Below are 16761 nucleotides of genomic sequence, written 5' to 3'. Positions count from 1 at the left end.
ATTATTAAGTTGGAAAGAGTGCAGAAAACATTTACAAGGATGTTAGTGCGACTGGGGGTTCGAGTTATAAGGAGAGGCTGGGTAGGGTGGGACCTTTTTCCTTGAGCGTCAGAGGTTGAGGGGTGTCCTTTGTAAAATCATGAGGGCGTAGGTAAGGTGAATAAGAAAGGTCTTTTCCCCAGGGTAGGGAAGTACAAAACCAGAGGGCATATTTTTAAAGTGAGAGGAGTAAAATTTAAAGGGAACTGAGGGGCAACTTTTTCACATAGAGAGTGGTTTATATGTGGAGTGAACTGCCAGAGGAAGTGGTGGATGCAGGTATAGTTACAATATTTAAAAGGCATTTGGACAGGTACATGAATAGGAAAAGTTTAGAGGGATATGGGCCAAACACAGGAAAGTGGGACTAATTTAGTTTGGGATACTTGGTTGGCATGGACGAGTTGGACTGAAGAGTCTGCTTCCATGCTGTATGACTCTATGACGTATTTAGCAAAAGACAGTCAGATGCCTCAATTTTAAGAAATAATGCCAAATTAACTGTTGATATGCCCACAGATTTCGAAATGCAGTGGAGTTTGACTTGATCATTGTGCATTGCTTTGAAAGTGATCACAAGGTATCAACCTACCGGGTAACATCTTTGTCTGAAAAGTATCACCAGTTGAAGACTGACATGATGAGGAGGAGCTTGGTACAGGTTGACCAGAAAAGCAAAGAGAACCTTTTTAAGGAAAGCAAAGCAACAGGTAATTTCTTTTCCAGGAATGTTCAGTGACCCTATCCTACTTAAGTTGAAACAGTGTCCTTAATGAATTATATCATACTCCACAGCATTTGCTAACTAGTTTTAATTGAAACACTTGATGTGTTTAGATACATGTTATTCAAACCTGCTTCTGGTTTTTCTTTTCATTTTCATACATGCTCAATCCTTTGGTTCCTGCTTCTTTGTTTTCCCTTGCCTCTTCTTTCAACTCCCTTTCCCATCAGGACTAAATCATGTTAGTCTGACCCTTGCCTAAGCGAAGCTAATCTATCATTTACAGAACATTTCTGTTCCACACCTGGTTCCAGTATCAATGTGCTGTTTTTGAAGACTTCTAACTTTGCAGTTAATGTGGCACTGATCAGCTTTGGTTAGTATGGATTCTTTTCTGGAGCAACCGTTTTGTTAGGAAACAAAGGTTGCCACTTTTTCCAATTCTCCATCTTGATGGGCCCAGATTACTATTGAAGGCCTTGTGAACTGCTGTTAATGATATCCTGTGTTTTCAGTTGTAAATTTTGTGCGAGAGAATGGGTACAACAACGTATTGTCTGATTAATCACTGCTGTCTTTTCTTTAGGCATTGATAAAGAAGAGACTGCAGAACAGGACCTGCATGTCCATCTGTTGAAAGGTACACAACATCCACAAGTAAAGATGACTGCTGGACTGCGGCAAGTTGAAAGACTGATAAACAATTCAGAGAAAGCAAAAATGAAAATTGACCAGAGGAAAAACGAATGGAAACAACTGTGAGAGTCTTTTCCTTTGTTTATTTAAACTATTTAAATATTTTTGCTTTTCAGTGAGGGTATTAAAGAGAACAAGACTGTAAAATATATACCCTTTTCCTGTATTCCATGTGACTCCTTGATTTCCTTCGCTCCAACATTGGTGGTCATGTCTTCAACCATGTGTGTCCTAAACTCTGGAACTCCCTCCCTAAACCTTTCCATCTCTCAACCTCCCTTTCCTTCTTTGAGATGCTCCTTAATGGGGCAGGTGGTAGTGTGGTGGTAATAATCCAGTCACTCAGTCTAATGCTCTGGGCACGTGAGATCAAATCCCAGTATAGCAGCTGGTGGACTATGAGTTCAGTAAATAAATCATCTGGAACATAACTAGTCTCAGTAATGGTGACCAGGATGTACACAGTTAATGGCAGGGCTCTGTGTTGTTGAACAGAATGACCTAGCAGTGCAGGTTCATAGCTCCTTGAAAGTGGCATTTCAAGCAGACAGGATGGTGAAGAAGGCATTTGGCAGGCTTGTCTTAATTGATAAGTGCATTGAGTATAGGAGTTGGTATGCCATCTTGCAGCTGTACAAGACATTGGTGAGGCCACTTTTAAAATACTGCATACAATTCTGTTTGCCCTGCTACAAAAAGGATCTTGTTAAACTAGAATGTTGCTGGGACTGGAGGGTTTGAGTTATAGGGAGAGGCTGAATAAGTTGGGACTTCTTTCCCTGGAGTGTTGGAGCCTGAGCTTATAAAATTATGAGAGGCATAGATAAGGCATATAGCGAAGCTCTTTTTCCAAGGATCGGAGAGTCCAAAACTAGAGGGCAAAGGTTTAAGGTGAAAGGGAAAGATTTAAAAGGGACCTGAGGGGCAACATTTTCACACAGAGGGTGGTGGATATATGAACAAGCTGCCAAAGGAAGTGGCAGAGGTGCATACAATAACCACATTTAAAAAACATTTGGACAGGTACATGGATAGGAATAGTTGAGAGGGATATGGGCCAATTGCAGTCAAATGGCATTAGTTCAGTTTAGGAAACCTGGACAAGTTGGGCCTGTTTCCATGCTGTATGAACCTGTGACTCTATCTATCGTAAAATCCCACCATTTCATCCTTTAGAGAAGAAAATCTCCCATCTTTACTAGTCTGGCTTACAAGAGATGCCAGACCTACAGCATTGAGGTTGGCTTTAACTATCCTTTAAAATGGCCTAGCAAGTTACTAAGTTTAAGGCAGTTATGGATGGGCAACAGCATTGACAGCAACATAAAGATTCCATGAAAGAATTTAAAAAAAAACCTAAATCTTTACCAAACTCTTGATCGTCTGTTCTATTATTTTGTTTTGTGTTTCATGTCAGCTTCTATTTGCTAATTGCTTTCCATTTTGGAAAGCTGTGAGGGCGATGGTTCCCTCAGGAGAGAGGCAGCCAGAACCAAATCTATGGCACCATGGACAATTCAACTGTACAGGGAAAGAGGAACGGTAATGGAAGAGCATAGTTATAGGGAATTCCATAGTCTGGGGATCAGGCAGGAGTTTAGGTGGCAGTAAATGTGATGCCAGGTGGTTGTGTTTCCTCCTGAGTGTCAGGGCCAAGAATGTTGTGGAACTGCTGCAAGAAATCCTTCTGGGGGAGGGAGATCAGCCGGAAGTCACAGCCTACATTGGTACTAATGACATTGATAGGAATAAGGTTAAGGTCTGGAAAACAAATTTCAGGGAGATTGGAACAAGATTAAAAAACACAGAGGCCCTACAGTGCAGAAAGAGGCCATTGGTCTATTGAGTCTGCACCGACTCTCCGAAGACCATCCTACCCAGACTCAGCCCCCATCCTATCTCTGTAACCCTGAATTTACCATGGCTGGCCTGCACATTCCTGGACATTACAGGCAATTTAGCATGGCCAGTCCACCTAATCTGCACATTTTTGGACTGTGGAAAGAAATAGAAGCACCTGGTAGAAACCCATGCAGACACAGAGAACATGCAAACTCCACACAGATAGTAACCCAAGGCTGGAATCGAACCTGGGTCCTGTGCTAACCACTGAGCTGCCAACGATGTCAAGAACAGTCATCCCAGGGTTACTTGCAGTGCCATATGCTAACGATCATAAGAATGATTGATTGAAGACATGCTGGGGAACTGGTGCAGGAAGGAGAGCATCCGATTTCTGAGGAATTGGTATCAGAGTAGGTGGGACTCAACAAACAGCACAGTTTATACCTTAACAGAACTGGGACTGATAGCCTGTCTTGCCAATACTGTTGGGGTGGATTTAAACTAGTTTGTCAGGGGATAGGAAACTGTAAGGGTAACCCAAATTGGAAGGAAATAGGTTGGTAACAGGAAATTGAAAAGATGCTGGGGAAGCTGGAAAAAGAGGAGAAACTAAGCGGAGCATTGAGTACGCTTCTAAAGTGGAATGATTTTAAAGGGCACTCAATATGATTGCTGCAACATTCACAACAAGGACTGACAATCTAAAGGCACAAGTAGATATAAATAGGCATGATCTAATTGCTGTTACAGAAACATGGCTGCATGGTGATCAAGAATAGAAACTGAATATTCAAGAATATTTGACATTTAAGAGTAATAGGCAAGGAGGTGGAGCTGCACTGATAATGAGGGATGGAATCAGTACATTAGTGAGGGAGGATCTCAGATCATAAGAACAGAATGTGTGGAATCTGTTTGGGTGACACTAAGAAAACCAGCAATGGGCAGCAGACGTTAGCTGGAGTTATTTATAAGCCACTAAATAGTGATGGTAGTGTGAGGCATGGTATTAATTAGAAGATGAGAGGAGCATGTAGCATGGACAACACAGTAATCATGGGTGACTTAAATCTGTATGTAGACTGGGTAAACCAACTAAGGCCTAAAGCTGTGGTGGACGAGTTTCTGGAGTATCTTAGGGATGGTTTCTACAGCAGTATGCTGAAGAGTCAAGGAGAGGACATGCTATTTTAGATCTGGTATTATGGAATGAAATAGGGCTAATTAACAATCTTGTTTAAAAAAAACCATTAGGGATGAGCGAACACAATATCGTAGAATTTAACATTTTGAGTGTGAGGTAGTTTATTCTGAAATAAGGCTGTTAAATTTGAACAAGAGATATTATGAAGGAATGAGGCAGAATTGGCTGAGTTGGATTGAGGAAATACAATAAAAGGCATGATTGCACATAGGGAATGGACAGTCTTTAATGAAATAATTCTGATTTACAGCATGTATGCATTCCTTTAAGTGCAAAATCTCTCTTTAAAAAAAAGTCAGTTGACTGTAGCTAACAAAGGAAGTCCAGGATTATAGAAAATTAATAGAAAAGGGCGGTAAAATTGCCAGTCATAACTGCAATTCTGATGAATGGGAGGTTTATAGAATACAGCAAAGGAGGACTAAGAAACTGACAAGGAAAAGGAAATTGGAATATGAATACAATCAATCAAAGACATAAAAAACAAACTGTAAAAGCCTCTACGTACGTAAAAAGAAACATTTGGCTAAAATGAATGTGCATCCATTATGGACAAAGTCAGGAGAATTAGAGAAATGGCAGAGAAGCCAAATTATTCCTTTGTGGCTGTTTTCTGTGAGGAAGGTACCAGAACGGGGCGGCACAGTGGCTCAGTGGTTAGCACTGCTGCCTCACAGCGCCAGGAACCCGGATTCGATTCAACCCTCGGGTGACTGTCTGTGTGGAGTTTGCTCATCCTCCCCGTGTCTGCGTGGGTTTCCTCCGGGTGCTCCGGTTTCCTCCCACAGTCCAAAGATGTGCAGGCTAGGTGGATTGGCCATGCTAAATTGTCCATAGTGTTCAGGGATGAGTAGATTAGGTGGGTTACAGGGGGATGGGTCTGGATGGGATGCTCTGAGGTTCAGTGTGAACTTGTTGGGCCGAAGGGCCTGTTTCCACACTGTCAGGATTCTATGATCTAAGAAATCTCCCAGAGCTAAAGATCAAAGTGGCTTGGGAGAATGAGGGGTTGAAGGAAATTAGCACTGTTCAAACAATTGTGTTGGAGAAATTAATGTGGCTGAAATGTGTTAAATTCTCAAGATCTGATGGTCTGCATGCCAGAGTGTTGAAGTGGAGGTGGTTTTTGAGACAGTCACTGCATTGATATTCTATAGCTTCTGGAATGATTCCTGCAGACAGGAAGGTAGTAAATGTCAGCCCACTGTTTAAAAAAGAAATGAGAGAGAAACCAGGGGGCTACAGATCTGTTAGTCCTTTATCAGTGGTAAGAAAAATAATAGAATCTGCTTTAAGTGGTGGGATAAATAGATGCCTAGTTGATAACGATCTGATTGGGCATAGTCAGCAAATGGGAAATCATATTTGATGAACTTACAGTTTTTTTGAAGATGTTACCAACAAAATATAGTACATTTAAGGCAGAGATTGATTGATAGATTTCTGATTAGCTGGTATATAGGTTTATGGGGATGAGGTGAGTAAAAGTTATTAAAGTGTTTAATCACCCATGATGGTATTGAATGGCTGGGCAGGCTTGATAGTCTGAATGGCCTACTTCTGTTCATGCTCTCATTTGATAATGTGCCAGTGAAGTCTTATGTTGATTTGCTCTATTTGTGTATAGGTGAGAGTTGGCGTTGTTGTAATGATTGAATTGATTATAGTTCATTTCCTTTTTAATAGTTGGTTTGTATTAATTGACAAGCAATAGATGATTAATTGAATTATCTATAAATAAATATTGGGCATCATTTTTCTTCTTCGTGCTATTTCAACACGACTTAGTGACATCCATTCTCCACTCATGGCAGTATCTTGCTGTTAAGGTGATGAATTTGCTAAAGGGCACCAATGAAGTTATTATTGAAGTGACCCTGTGGTCATCTTATCCCCTGGCAATTTTTGAACATTACAGAGGGCACAGACATGGACATTTCAAATTCACCAGCTGGAGATGGCCAACTGTAATCTGGTACCTTCAGCCTTAGCGACAGTAGTCTGAACATAGTCCAAAGAAGTTATGACTGTCCTGCAGGCCTCAATACACAGGCTTCCATTGCAAATGAAGCTGTCACAACATCAAAGGTTCTAGCACTGAACTCACCACACTGCACTTAAATGGGCACATTCTCAGAACTATCCCAGTATCGACACATAGACTGTGCTATAGTAGGAGGTGTCTACTCTCACAGAACTCTAATCTCAGTTTGTAAAAGAAGATGTTAACAATCTGGTTATTCCAGTGGCCCAGATATATAATTACAAGGTTAAGAATTTAATTCCCATCATAACAGCTGGGGATTTTAAATTCAGTTAATTGAGCTTGACATAAAAACTGGTATCAATAAAATATCAGATTCTTGTAAAACATCCATCTGGTTCACTATTGTCCTTTAGAGAAAGAAACCTGCTGTCCTTAAATGGCCTATATCTGACCCCAGTCCTAGGTCATTGTGATTGATTCTTAAGTGCCCTCTCAAATTGCATTGCATATACGTACATACAAACAAGGAACGATAGCACGCCATTGACTCTTTGAGCCTGCTGTGCCATCCAATAAGATCATGGCTGTTCTGATTTCAACCACATAAGTACAGTGGCAACAAAAGCAGGTCAGAGGCTAGGAATACAGCGGCGGGTAACTCATCTCCTGACTCCCCAAACCCTGACAGCCATCTGCATGGCATAAGTCAGGAGTACGATGGAATACTCCCCATTTTCCTGGAAGAGCTCCATATGCACTCAGGAAGCTTGACACTATCCAGGACAGAGCAGCCTGATTATTTGGTACTACATCCACAAGCATCCACTCTCTCCAACACCAATGCTCATTACCAGCAGTGTGTATTATCTACAAGATGCCCTGCAGAAATTCACCAAAGATCCTTAGACAGCACCTTCCAAACCCACAACCATTTCCATCTAGAAGGATGAGGGCAGCAGATATATGGGAACACCACCACTTGCAAATTCCCCTCCAAGGCACTCACCATTCTGACTTGGAAATATATTGCTGTTCCTTCACTGTTGCTGAGTCAAAATTCTGGAATTCTGTCCCCAATGACATTGTGGATCAACTCTCAGTGGGTGGACTGCAGGGGTTCAAGAAGGCAGTTCACCACCACCTTCTCAAGGGCAACTAGGGATGGGTAATAAATGCTAGCCAGGCAATGATGCCCACATCCCACAAATGAATAAATAAACCTCAGTGCTACATTCCTACATATTCCTGATTTTTTTTTTTATCGCCTTGGTAATCAAGAATCTATCTACCTCTGCCTTAAGGAAGGGAATTCCAAAGATACTCAACCTTCTGAGAGAATATTTCTGCCCCTCATCTCTGTCTGAAACGAGTGCCTCCTTATTTTTAAACAGTGACTCCTAATCCTAGATTCTTCCACAAAAGGAAAAACCCTTTCAGCATCTACCCGGTTAGATCCCCTCATGATCTTATATATTTCAATTAAGTCACCTCTGACACTTCTAAACTCCAGAGAATACAGGTCTAGTCTGCCTAGCCTTTTCTCACAAGACAATGGCTGGACAGTTCGTCCAGAGATCCAGATAATGTTCAGGGCACCCGGGTTTGAATCCCGCCATGGCAGATGGTGGCATTTGAATTCAATAAATATGTGGAATTAAGAATCTAATGATGACCATGAATCCATTGTTGATTGTTGGAAAAACCCATCTGGTTCACTAATGTCCCTTAGGGAAGGAGACTGCCATCCTACCTGGTCTGGTCTACTTGTGATTCCAGACCCACAGCAATGTGGTTGACTCTTAACTGCCCTCTGGACAATTAGGGATGGGCAACAAATGCTGCCCAGCTAGCAACGCCCTCAACCTGTGAATGAATAAAGAAGAAAAAAAAATCCGCTCATTTCAGGTATTAGTCTAGTAAACTTTCTTGAACAACTTCCAATATATTAACATCCTTTTGTAAGTACGGTAATTAGTACCATACAAGGTATTGGTCTCACCAATACGCTGCATCACTGAACCATCACCTCCCTACTCTTTCATTCAAATTCCCTTGCAATAAATGATAACATTCTATTAACTTTCCTGAATACTTGCTGTACCTGCATGCTAATGTTTTGTGATTCATGCATTAGGATACCCAGATCTCTCTGCATCTCAGAGCTCTGCAACCTCTCCCCATTTAAATAATATGCTTTTTTTCCTGCTCTTTGTTCTATATTGGATAATTACACATGTTCCCACACTGTGCTCCATTTGCCAGACCTTTTCCCATTCATAATCTAGCTATATCCTTTTATAGGCTCCTTATGTCCTCTTCACAACTCACTTTTGTACCCATCTTTAGCTCCATCTCTTTGATCCCTTCATCCATATCATTTATATAAATTGTAAATGGTTGAGACCCCAGCACTGACCACTGCGACATACCAATTTTGACATCCTGCCAGCCTGAAAAAGGCCCATTTATTCCTACTCTCTGCTTCCTGTTCACCAGCCTTCTGTCCATTTCACTTTATTACCCCTGAACACCATGAGACTTATTTTGTGCAATTAGCTTTGACGTGGCACAGACTAGACCTGTATCCTCTGGAGTTTAGAAGTGTCAGAGGTGACTTAGTTAAAATATATAACCTGGAAGAGGTATTCTTCAATGTGTCTCCTAGTTTTGAAATTCCCCATCCTAGGGAAAAGACAACTACCATTAACTCTTTATATTCCCCTCACTATTTTATAAACTTTTATAAGATTGCTGCTCAACCTCCTACACGCCAGTGAATAAAGTCCCAGCCTATCCAGCCTTTCTTTATAACTCAACCCTTCCATACCCAGTAAACCTCTTCTGAACACTCTACAGTTCTTCTTCTTCTTGAAGAAGAATACCTCTTCCAGGTTTTCAAGGATAATGGATATCCAAAGAATTGGGTCAGAAGATACCTACATGAACAGCATCAGAAAGAGACTACACGCCCCGACACACTCATCACACCACCCTATATCAGAAACACATCGGAACTCACCACAAGACTCCCATGACCGCTGGGCATCAGAGTGGCATGCAAGCCCATGTCAACCCTACGACAACTGCTCACCCGAACCAAGGACCCACTCCCCGCCGTGGACAGGACCAATGTCATCTACAAGATCCCCTGCAGAGACTGCAAGAAACACTACATTGGACAAACAGGAAGGAAACTAACAACAAGGGTACACGAACACCACCTGGCTACAAAAAGGCACGACCAATACTCACTCATCTCAATCGACATGGACAAGGAGAACCACCACTTCGACTGGTACAACACCAAGATCCTGGACAGGCTAAGCAGAGACAGGCACGAGAATTCCTAGAAGCATGGCACTCCACGAAGCATGCTATTAATAAACACGTTGAACTCGACCCCATATTCATTCCACTACGAAGGAAAACCGGAAGTGAGGCAATCCAGCTCAACGGACCCCAGAGTTTAAAAACCAGGCAGGAAAACACACTGACGCTTCATCGGAGGCTGCACTGAGGATGTTACCAAGCATGGTAACGAAACGTCTGTGAAACAAGAAACCAGCTCGGCGAGCCAACCAACCTCAACACCCACAACCCGAGCTACAAATCTACTCCAAGACCAACACTTACTTTATTAAATTTTCTTTTTAAACTTCCTGAAGAAACATTTCCTGTCTGTTTTTGGCTGACTTCCTCTCGTACTGTAATTTTTCCTTCCTTTTAATCTGTTTGTAATTTTTTTTGGTGGTATTTTATATTTTGTGCAACCTCTGACTTGCCACCCTGTCTTTAAATGACAATAAGTCTTTTCTTTGAGTTTGCTACTGTCTTTGACATTTTTAGTTAATCATGGCGGATATATCTTAGAATTTTTCTTATTTGTTGCAATGTCTCTATTCTGTCCTTTCTGGAATACGCCTTAAATATTTGAATATAGGAGTCCTTTGAGTATAGGAATTGGGAAGTGATGTTGAGGTTGTACAGGACATTGGTGAGGCCTCTTCTGGAATAGTGTGTCCAGTTCTGGTCGCCCAGTTATAAGAAGGATATTATTAAACTGTAGAGTGTTCAGAAGAGGTTTACTGGGTATGGAAGGGTTGAGTTATAAAGAGAGGCTGGATAGACTGGGACTTTATTCACTGGAGTGTAGGAGGTTGAGCAGCAATCTTATAAAAGTTTATAAAATAATGAGGGGTATGTATAGAGTTAATGGTAGTTGTCTTTTCCCTCAGATGGGGAATTTCACAACTAAGAGACACATTTTTAAGGTGAGAGAAGAGGGGTTTAAAAAAGACACGAGGAACAAATTTTTTACACAGAGGGTGGTTTGTGTGCAGAATAAACTTCCTGAGGAAGTGGTGGATGTGGGTACAATTGCAATGTTTAAAAGACATTTAGATAAGTTAATAAATAAGAAAGAATAGGAGGGATATGGGCCAACAGCAGGCTGGTGGGACTAGTTTAGTTTGGGATTATGTTCGGTATGAACTGGTTAGATCGAAGGGTCTGTTTCCATGCTGTATGACTCTATGACTCTAAAACTATTTGTTGCTGCATCTCAACTGACCTATCCCTTAACCTAAATTGCCAACTCACTTTTGCTAGCTCCACTTTCATGGCCTCATAATTGCTCTTGTTTAAATTTGTATGAGAGTCTTGGACCCACTCTCCCCTGTAGTGTGTGTAAAATTCAATTGTATTATGATTGCTGCTACCCAGAGGCACTGTCACAATGAGGTTTGTAATTAACCCTATCTCACTGGCCAAAATCAGATCTAGTGTAGCCTTCTCTCTGGTGCCATGACACAAGAAATTGTCCTGAAAATTAATCCAATTTTGCTTATCCAAGGTTCTGTTATAATGAATTTAATAATAACTTCTAACATTTTCACTATGACAGATGTTAAGCTAACTGGCATGCAGTTTCCTGCTTCCTGTCTCCCTCCCTTTTTGAATTAAGGAGTTACATTAGCTATTTTCCAATCTAAAGGAACCTTCCCCAAATTTAATTCAATTAATTTCTCATCTGGGCTATTCTTTCCCATTTGAAGAAGGCTGCTCACTCGCATCTTCTCATGGGAAGATGGATAAGAAATGGTGACTGTTCCAGTGATGTTGACATCCTTTAGGTCACATGCATCTTTATCTCTCTCCCCAGCTCTTCTGATCCACTTGCACTTTGTACGCATAAACATATGAATTGCAAACGGCAGTAGGCCTTTCAGCTGCTCAACCAGTTGACAACATCATAGCTGATCTGATTGCGGCTTCAATTTCATTTTTTTCCAACTCCTGATAACCTTTAGTTCTTCAGGAATAAGGGAACCAATCTACTGTTATCTTAAAATAATCACTTACCCTGCCTCCGCTGCTCTCTGGGGAAGTGGGTCCCAAAGAATCATGACTTATTGAGAGAAAAAAATTCCTCTATCCATCCTAAATGGATATTTTTAAACTGTGTTCCCACCAGTTCTAATCCCTTTCATAAGGGGAAGCATCCTTTTGAAATGGACCACATATTTTTATCTACTTTCTTACTTCTCTTTGTATCATCAGCAAATTTATTAACCATGCATTCAGTCCCTGCATCCAAGATATTTATCTCGGTTGCAAATAATGGAGGTCCCCACACTGATACCAGTGGCACACAACTTTTCAGATCTTGCCAACCCGAAAATGATGGATTTATGCCCACCCGATGCTTACTAATCTTCTATCCTTCTATCCTTGCTAATTTGTTACCACCTATAGCATGATCTCTTATTTTGCATAGTAACATTTGAAGTGGCAGTATGTCAAATGCCTCCTAAATACTGCATATCCGCAAGTTCCCCTTTTACCTATTTCGCTTGTTACATTAGTCAAACACAATTTCCCTTTCACAAAATCATATTGACTCTATCTGGTTGTTTTAAGATTTTCTAGTTGCTCTGCTTTAACTTTCTTAATAATAGATTCCAGTATCTTCCTTGTGATCGATGTTAGATTAACTGGCCTGTAGTTTCTTGTGTCCTAACTCTTTCCTTTCTCGATTAGAGGAATCACATTCCCAGTTTTCCAACCTGATGTTACCTACACCAAAACGGCTGCAGTAATTCAAGATGCATCTCACAGCATCTTCTCAAGGGCAACTAGGGATGGGCAACAATTGCTTCTCTAGCCAATGACACCCACGTCCCATAAATGAATAAAATAAAAAGGACCAAGAGACTTGTTGGAATTAAGTCTTATTAATTTTCTCAGCACCATTTTCCTAGTAATTGTTCAAGTTCATCACTCTCTTTGATATTCTGATTCACAGTTATTTCTGGGATGTTATTTGTATGCACTACAGTGAAGGTCGAGACAAATGTTGTTCATCTGCCATTTCTGTATTTTCTATTATTCATTCCCCAAGGAGAGTGAAAACAGTAGAGATCCATACTAAGTATTTTTATACTTCTAGCTATCTTTCTCTTGCACTATAATTTCCCTTTCCTTATTAACCTTTTAGTCATCCTTTGCTGTTCTTGATATTCCTTCATATCTTATAACCCATCATTCATCTTTGTGGAACTAAATGCTTTTTCTTTCAGTTTGATACTATCTTTAACCTTGTTAGTTAGCCCTGGATGATGTGTCCTTCCCTTAGGATCTTTCTTTAACACTGGAATGTATATTTCTTGAGTATTCTGATATATCTCCTTAAATGTTTGCCACTGTATTTCGACTGACTTATTCCTTAACCTAGTTTACTAATGCATGTTAGTCAGCTCTTTCTTCACGCCTGCATGTCTGCCCTTCTTTCAGAGTTTGGATCGACTCTTCTGTCCGTCAAACTGAATCTGAAATGTGATCATATATTGATCAGTGCTACCTTGGGTGCTTTTATGATGAAAGGAAGTTTGTAGGTGCCTTTGTTCCAACTTCCACAAAGTTGTTGAGCTCAAAAACTCGACAGCACAATTTCACCTCTGTTTGTGCCATTGGCTGCATTGGCCACCAACATCTTAATTTAAAACCTACATACACAATGATCTTGTCCCTCCCATTTCTAACTTCCTACAACCCTATAAACCTCTAAGTAATCTACTTACTTTCTACTGTAGTTTTATGCACTTCTGACTTCCTTTGCCTTACAATTATTTGTCATACTTTTAGCTGTGTGGGCCCTAAACTGTGGCTAAGCCTTCCTAAGAGTCTTCCCCTCTCTTCTCCCCTAAAAAGCTTTTGAAAACTCTTTCACCAGACTTCTGGTCTCCTGCAGTGTTATCATTTTGTCTTCAATGTTGACCTATACTTCTGTGATGCTCCTTGCTATTGTGATATAAATTCAAGCGGTTGTCCGTAAAACAGAAAAATAATGGATCCCTAGAGGTCAAATCCCAGTATCTTTAGAATAATTCCCATGGAGGGAGCTTTCATCTAACTCCTGGCTGTTCTAAAGCTTTAGATCCCACCGCTGCCAGACTGCTATTTTCTTGGGCGGCACAGTGACTCAGTGCTTAGCACTGCTGCCTCACAGCGCCAGGGACCCAGGTTTGATTCCACCCTCGGCAACTGTCTGTGTGGAGTTTGCATGTTCTCCCCGTGTCTGCGTGGGTTTCCTCCAGGTGCTCCAGTTTCCTCCCACAGTCCAAAGGTGTGCAGGCTAGGTGGATTGGCCATGCTAAATTGCCCATAGTGTTCAGGGATGTGTTGATTAGGGGATGGGTCTGGGTTGGATGCTCTGAGGGTCGTTGTGGACTTGTTGGGCTGAAGGGCCTGTTTCCACACTGTAGGGATTCTATGGTGATGAGATCTCTCATTCAGTTAGGTGATTTTGAAAGACTTTATTAATCAAAAGTGTTAAAGTTTACGAAATGGCTCGAAATACAGATCAGCCATGATATACATGGTTGATAGACAAGGATTTAGCTGCTGCCCAGCCTCCAGCTGTTGTTGTGTTCCTCTAGTTGGTGGAAGACTGGAGTGAGAAGTTAAAGTTTAATGTCTACAACTGAAGACTTCTTCACACTCGTGTTTTGTTTTCTGCAGTTACGCGAGCAGACCTGACGATAATTATGAAGATCCAAATGATGTGGCAGCGATTAAAGAAGCTCAGGAGAATATGGGGGATTTCAAGTTAAAGACTGCTCCTGACTACACCGTGCCAGAACACTTGCGTATTAATGCAGAAAAGAAAAGGAACCAGCTCGTTCGCCTCGAGGAGTCGGTATGTACTTGTATGGGATTTATTGTTTATCATGCATGTTCTCTTCTTCCACAGGGGTTTGTAAATTACGTTGAATTGAATGTACTTCTAAGTGAGAACTTATAGGGTAGTTCATTTTCCCAGCAGGATGAAAAGCGGCTGAACATCCTGGTTTGATGAATTATTCAATTGCACATGCATCCAGAACTGTAGAGAGATCATACAACAGAAGGAATTTTTCCTGAATGCAGAGGCACACATGAACTGCAGATCATTTGGCTCAACCAATGTCTCATCCCTCACACCCCGTCCACGCAATAAGAACCAAAAAAGAATCCCCCTCGTCCTCACGTACCACCCCACCAACCTCTGGATCCAACGCATCATCCTCCGACACTTCCACCATCTGCAATCCGACCCCACCACCAAAGACATCTTTCCCTCCCCACCCTTATCTGCTTTCCGGAGGGACAACTCTCTCCGTGACTCCCTTGTCCGCTCCACACTCCCCTCCAGATCCACCACACCCGGCACTTTTCCCTGCAACCGCAGGAAGTGCTACACCTGCCCCCATACCTCCTCCCTCACCCCCATCCCAGGCCCCAAGAAGACTTTCCACATCAAGCAGATGTTCACCTGCACATCTGCCAATGTGGTATACTGCATCCGCTGTACCCGGTGTGGCTACCTCTACATCGGGGAAACCAAGCGGAGACTCGGGGACCGCTTTGCAGAACACCTACGCTCGGTTCGCAACAAACAACTGCACCTCCCAGTCGCGAACCATTTCAACTCCCCCTCCCATTCCTCAGACGACATGTCCATCCTGGGCCTCCTGCAGTGCCACAACGATGCCACCCGAAGGTTGCAGGAACAGCAACTCATATTCCGCTTGGGAACCCTGCAGCCCAATGGTATCAATGTGGATTTCACAAGTTTCAAAATCTCCCCTCCCCCTACCGCATCCCAAAACCAGTCCAGCTCGTCCCTGCCTCCCTAACCTGTTCTTCCTCCCACCTATCCCCTCCTCCCACCTCAAGCCGCACCTCCATCTCCTACCGACCAACCTCATCCCGCCCCCTTGACCTGTCCGTCCTCCCTGGACTGACCTATCCCCTTCCTAACTCCCTACCTACACTCACTTTTACTGGCTCCATCCCCGCCTCTTCGACCTGTTTGTTTCCTCTCCACCTATCCTCTCCTCTATCCCTCTTCTATCCGCCTCCCACTCTCTCCCTATTTATTTCAAAACCCCCTTCCCCTCCCCCTTTTCTGATGAAGGGTCTCGGCCCGAAACGTCAGCCTCTCTGCTCCTATGATGCTGCTTGGCCTGCTGTGTTCATCCAGCCCTGCACCTTGTTGTCTCAGTCCTACACTCTATGTTAGTAAACAGTTCCAATCACACTAACACACCCTGTTCGCCAAACTATAATTTTGTTGTTATGAATATCTTTACTCTGATCTGAGAGTTCCTGCCTCAAAAAATGGGTTGCAGTTTTGGCAGTCCTCTCCACAATTTTTCAGGTGTGAAAAACACCCCAATTTACACTATAAATAACCCTTTTCATCTTTGAGCCCCGACATAGTCCTTGTTGGTACCAGCCTCTCTGCAGCCTCTTATGTAATGGAATATTGCATCTAAGTACAAAACTCAAAAAGTATTGAAAGGAAACGAAGGGGAGGATCATCAAGCTTATCAACTCTCTATCTCACATCAAAAATTGTAATCTCAAACTCTGTCCAAGCATCTCCCCCTCCCTTCCATAGTCATGTCACCTCCTGAGAGGCAAAATTCGTAGGAACAAATTTATGGTCAGTTCAAGAAAGCGAAGGGATTTCTCTTGGGCAAAAGCATGGCCCAGGCAATGTGGTTGCCCATTAGTCATTGTCCGTCTCAGCTGAGTGACAACTTAACACTCAATACAAGGATCTGTTGCGCTTTCTGTAAAAGGACTGTAGCACTTTCATATTCAATGCATTTCATAAATGTCAAAAGGAGAAGATGGTTCAATGAGAAAATATATACTGCTTTGTGCTTTGACTGAAGTGGCTAAAGACATCTTTTCTGCACAAAACAATGTGCTGAGAAA

The 16761-nt window shown here is 42.0% G+C and overlaps 1 protein-coding gene across 1 annotated transcript in view; it reads left to right on the top strand.

Moving 5' to 3' along the window:
• The window catches only part of LOC109914114 (cilia- and flagella-associated protein 44-like), a gene marked incomplete at its 5' end in the record, with an annotated part of 171890 nt that overhangs the window by 102203 nt on the left and 52926 nt on the right, over positions 1-16761 (top strand). The window contains 3 exons of the mRNA XM_048602549.1: positions 559-749; positions 1350-1521; positions 14515-14692. Of these exons, the coding sequence (XP_048458506.1) occupies positions 559-749; positions 1350-1521; positions 14515-14692 (541 nt within the window). The remainder of the gene's footprint in view (positions 1-558; positions 750-1349; positions 1522-14514; positions 14693-16761) is intronic.

This window comes from Rhincodon typus, chromosome 11 (assembly GCF_021869965.1).
Source record: "Rhincodon typus isolate 14 chromosome 11, sRhiTyp1.1, whole genome shotgun sequence".
Lineage (NCBI taxonomy): Eukaryota > Metazoa > Chordata > Chondrichthyes > Orectolobiformes > Rhincodontidae > Rhincodon > Rhincodon typus.
The sequence above is the reverse complement of the archived record's forward strand: the minus strand, read 5'-3'. Positions and strand labels throughout refer to the sequence as shown.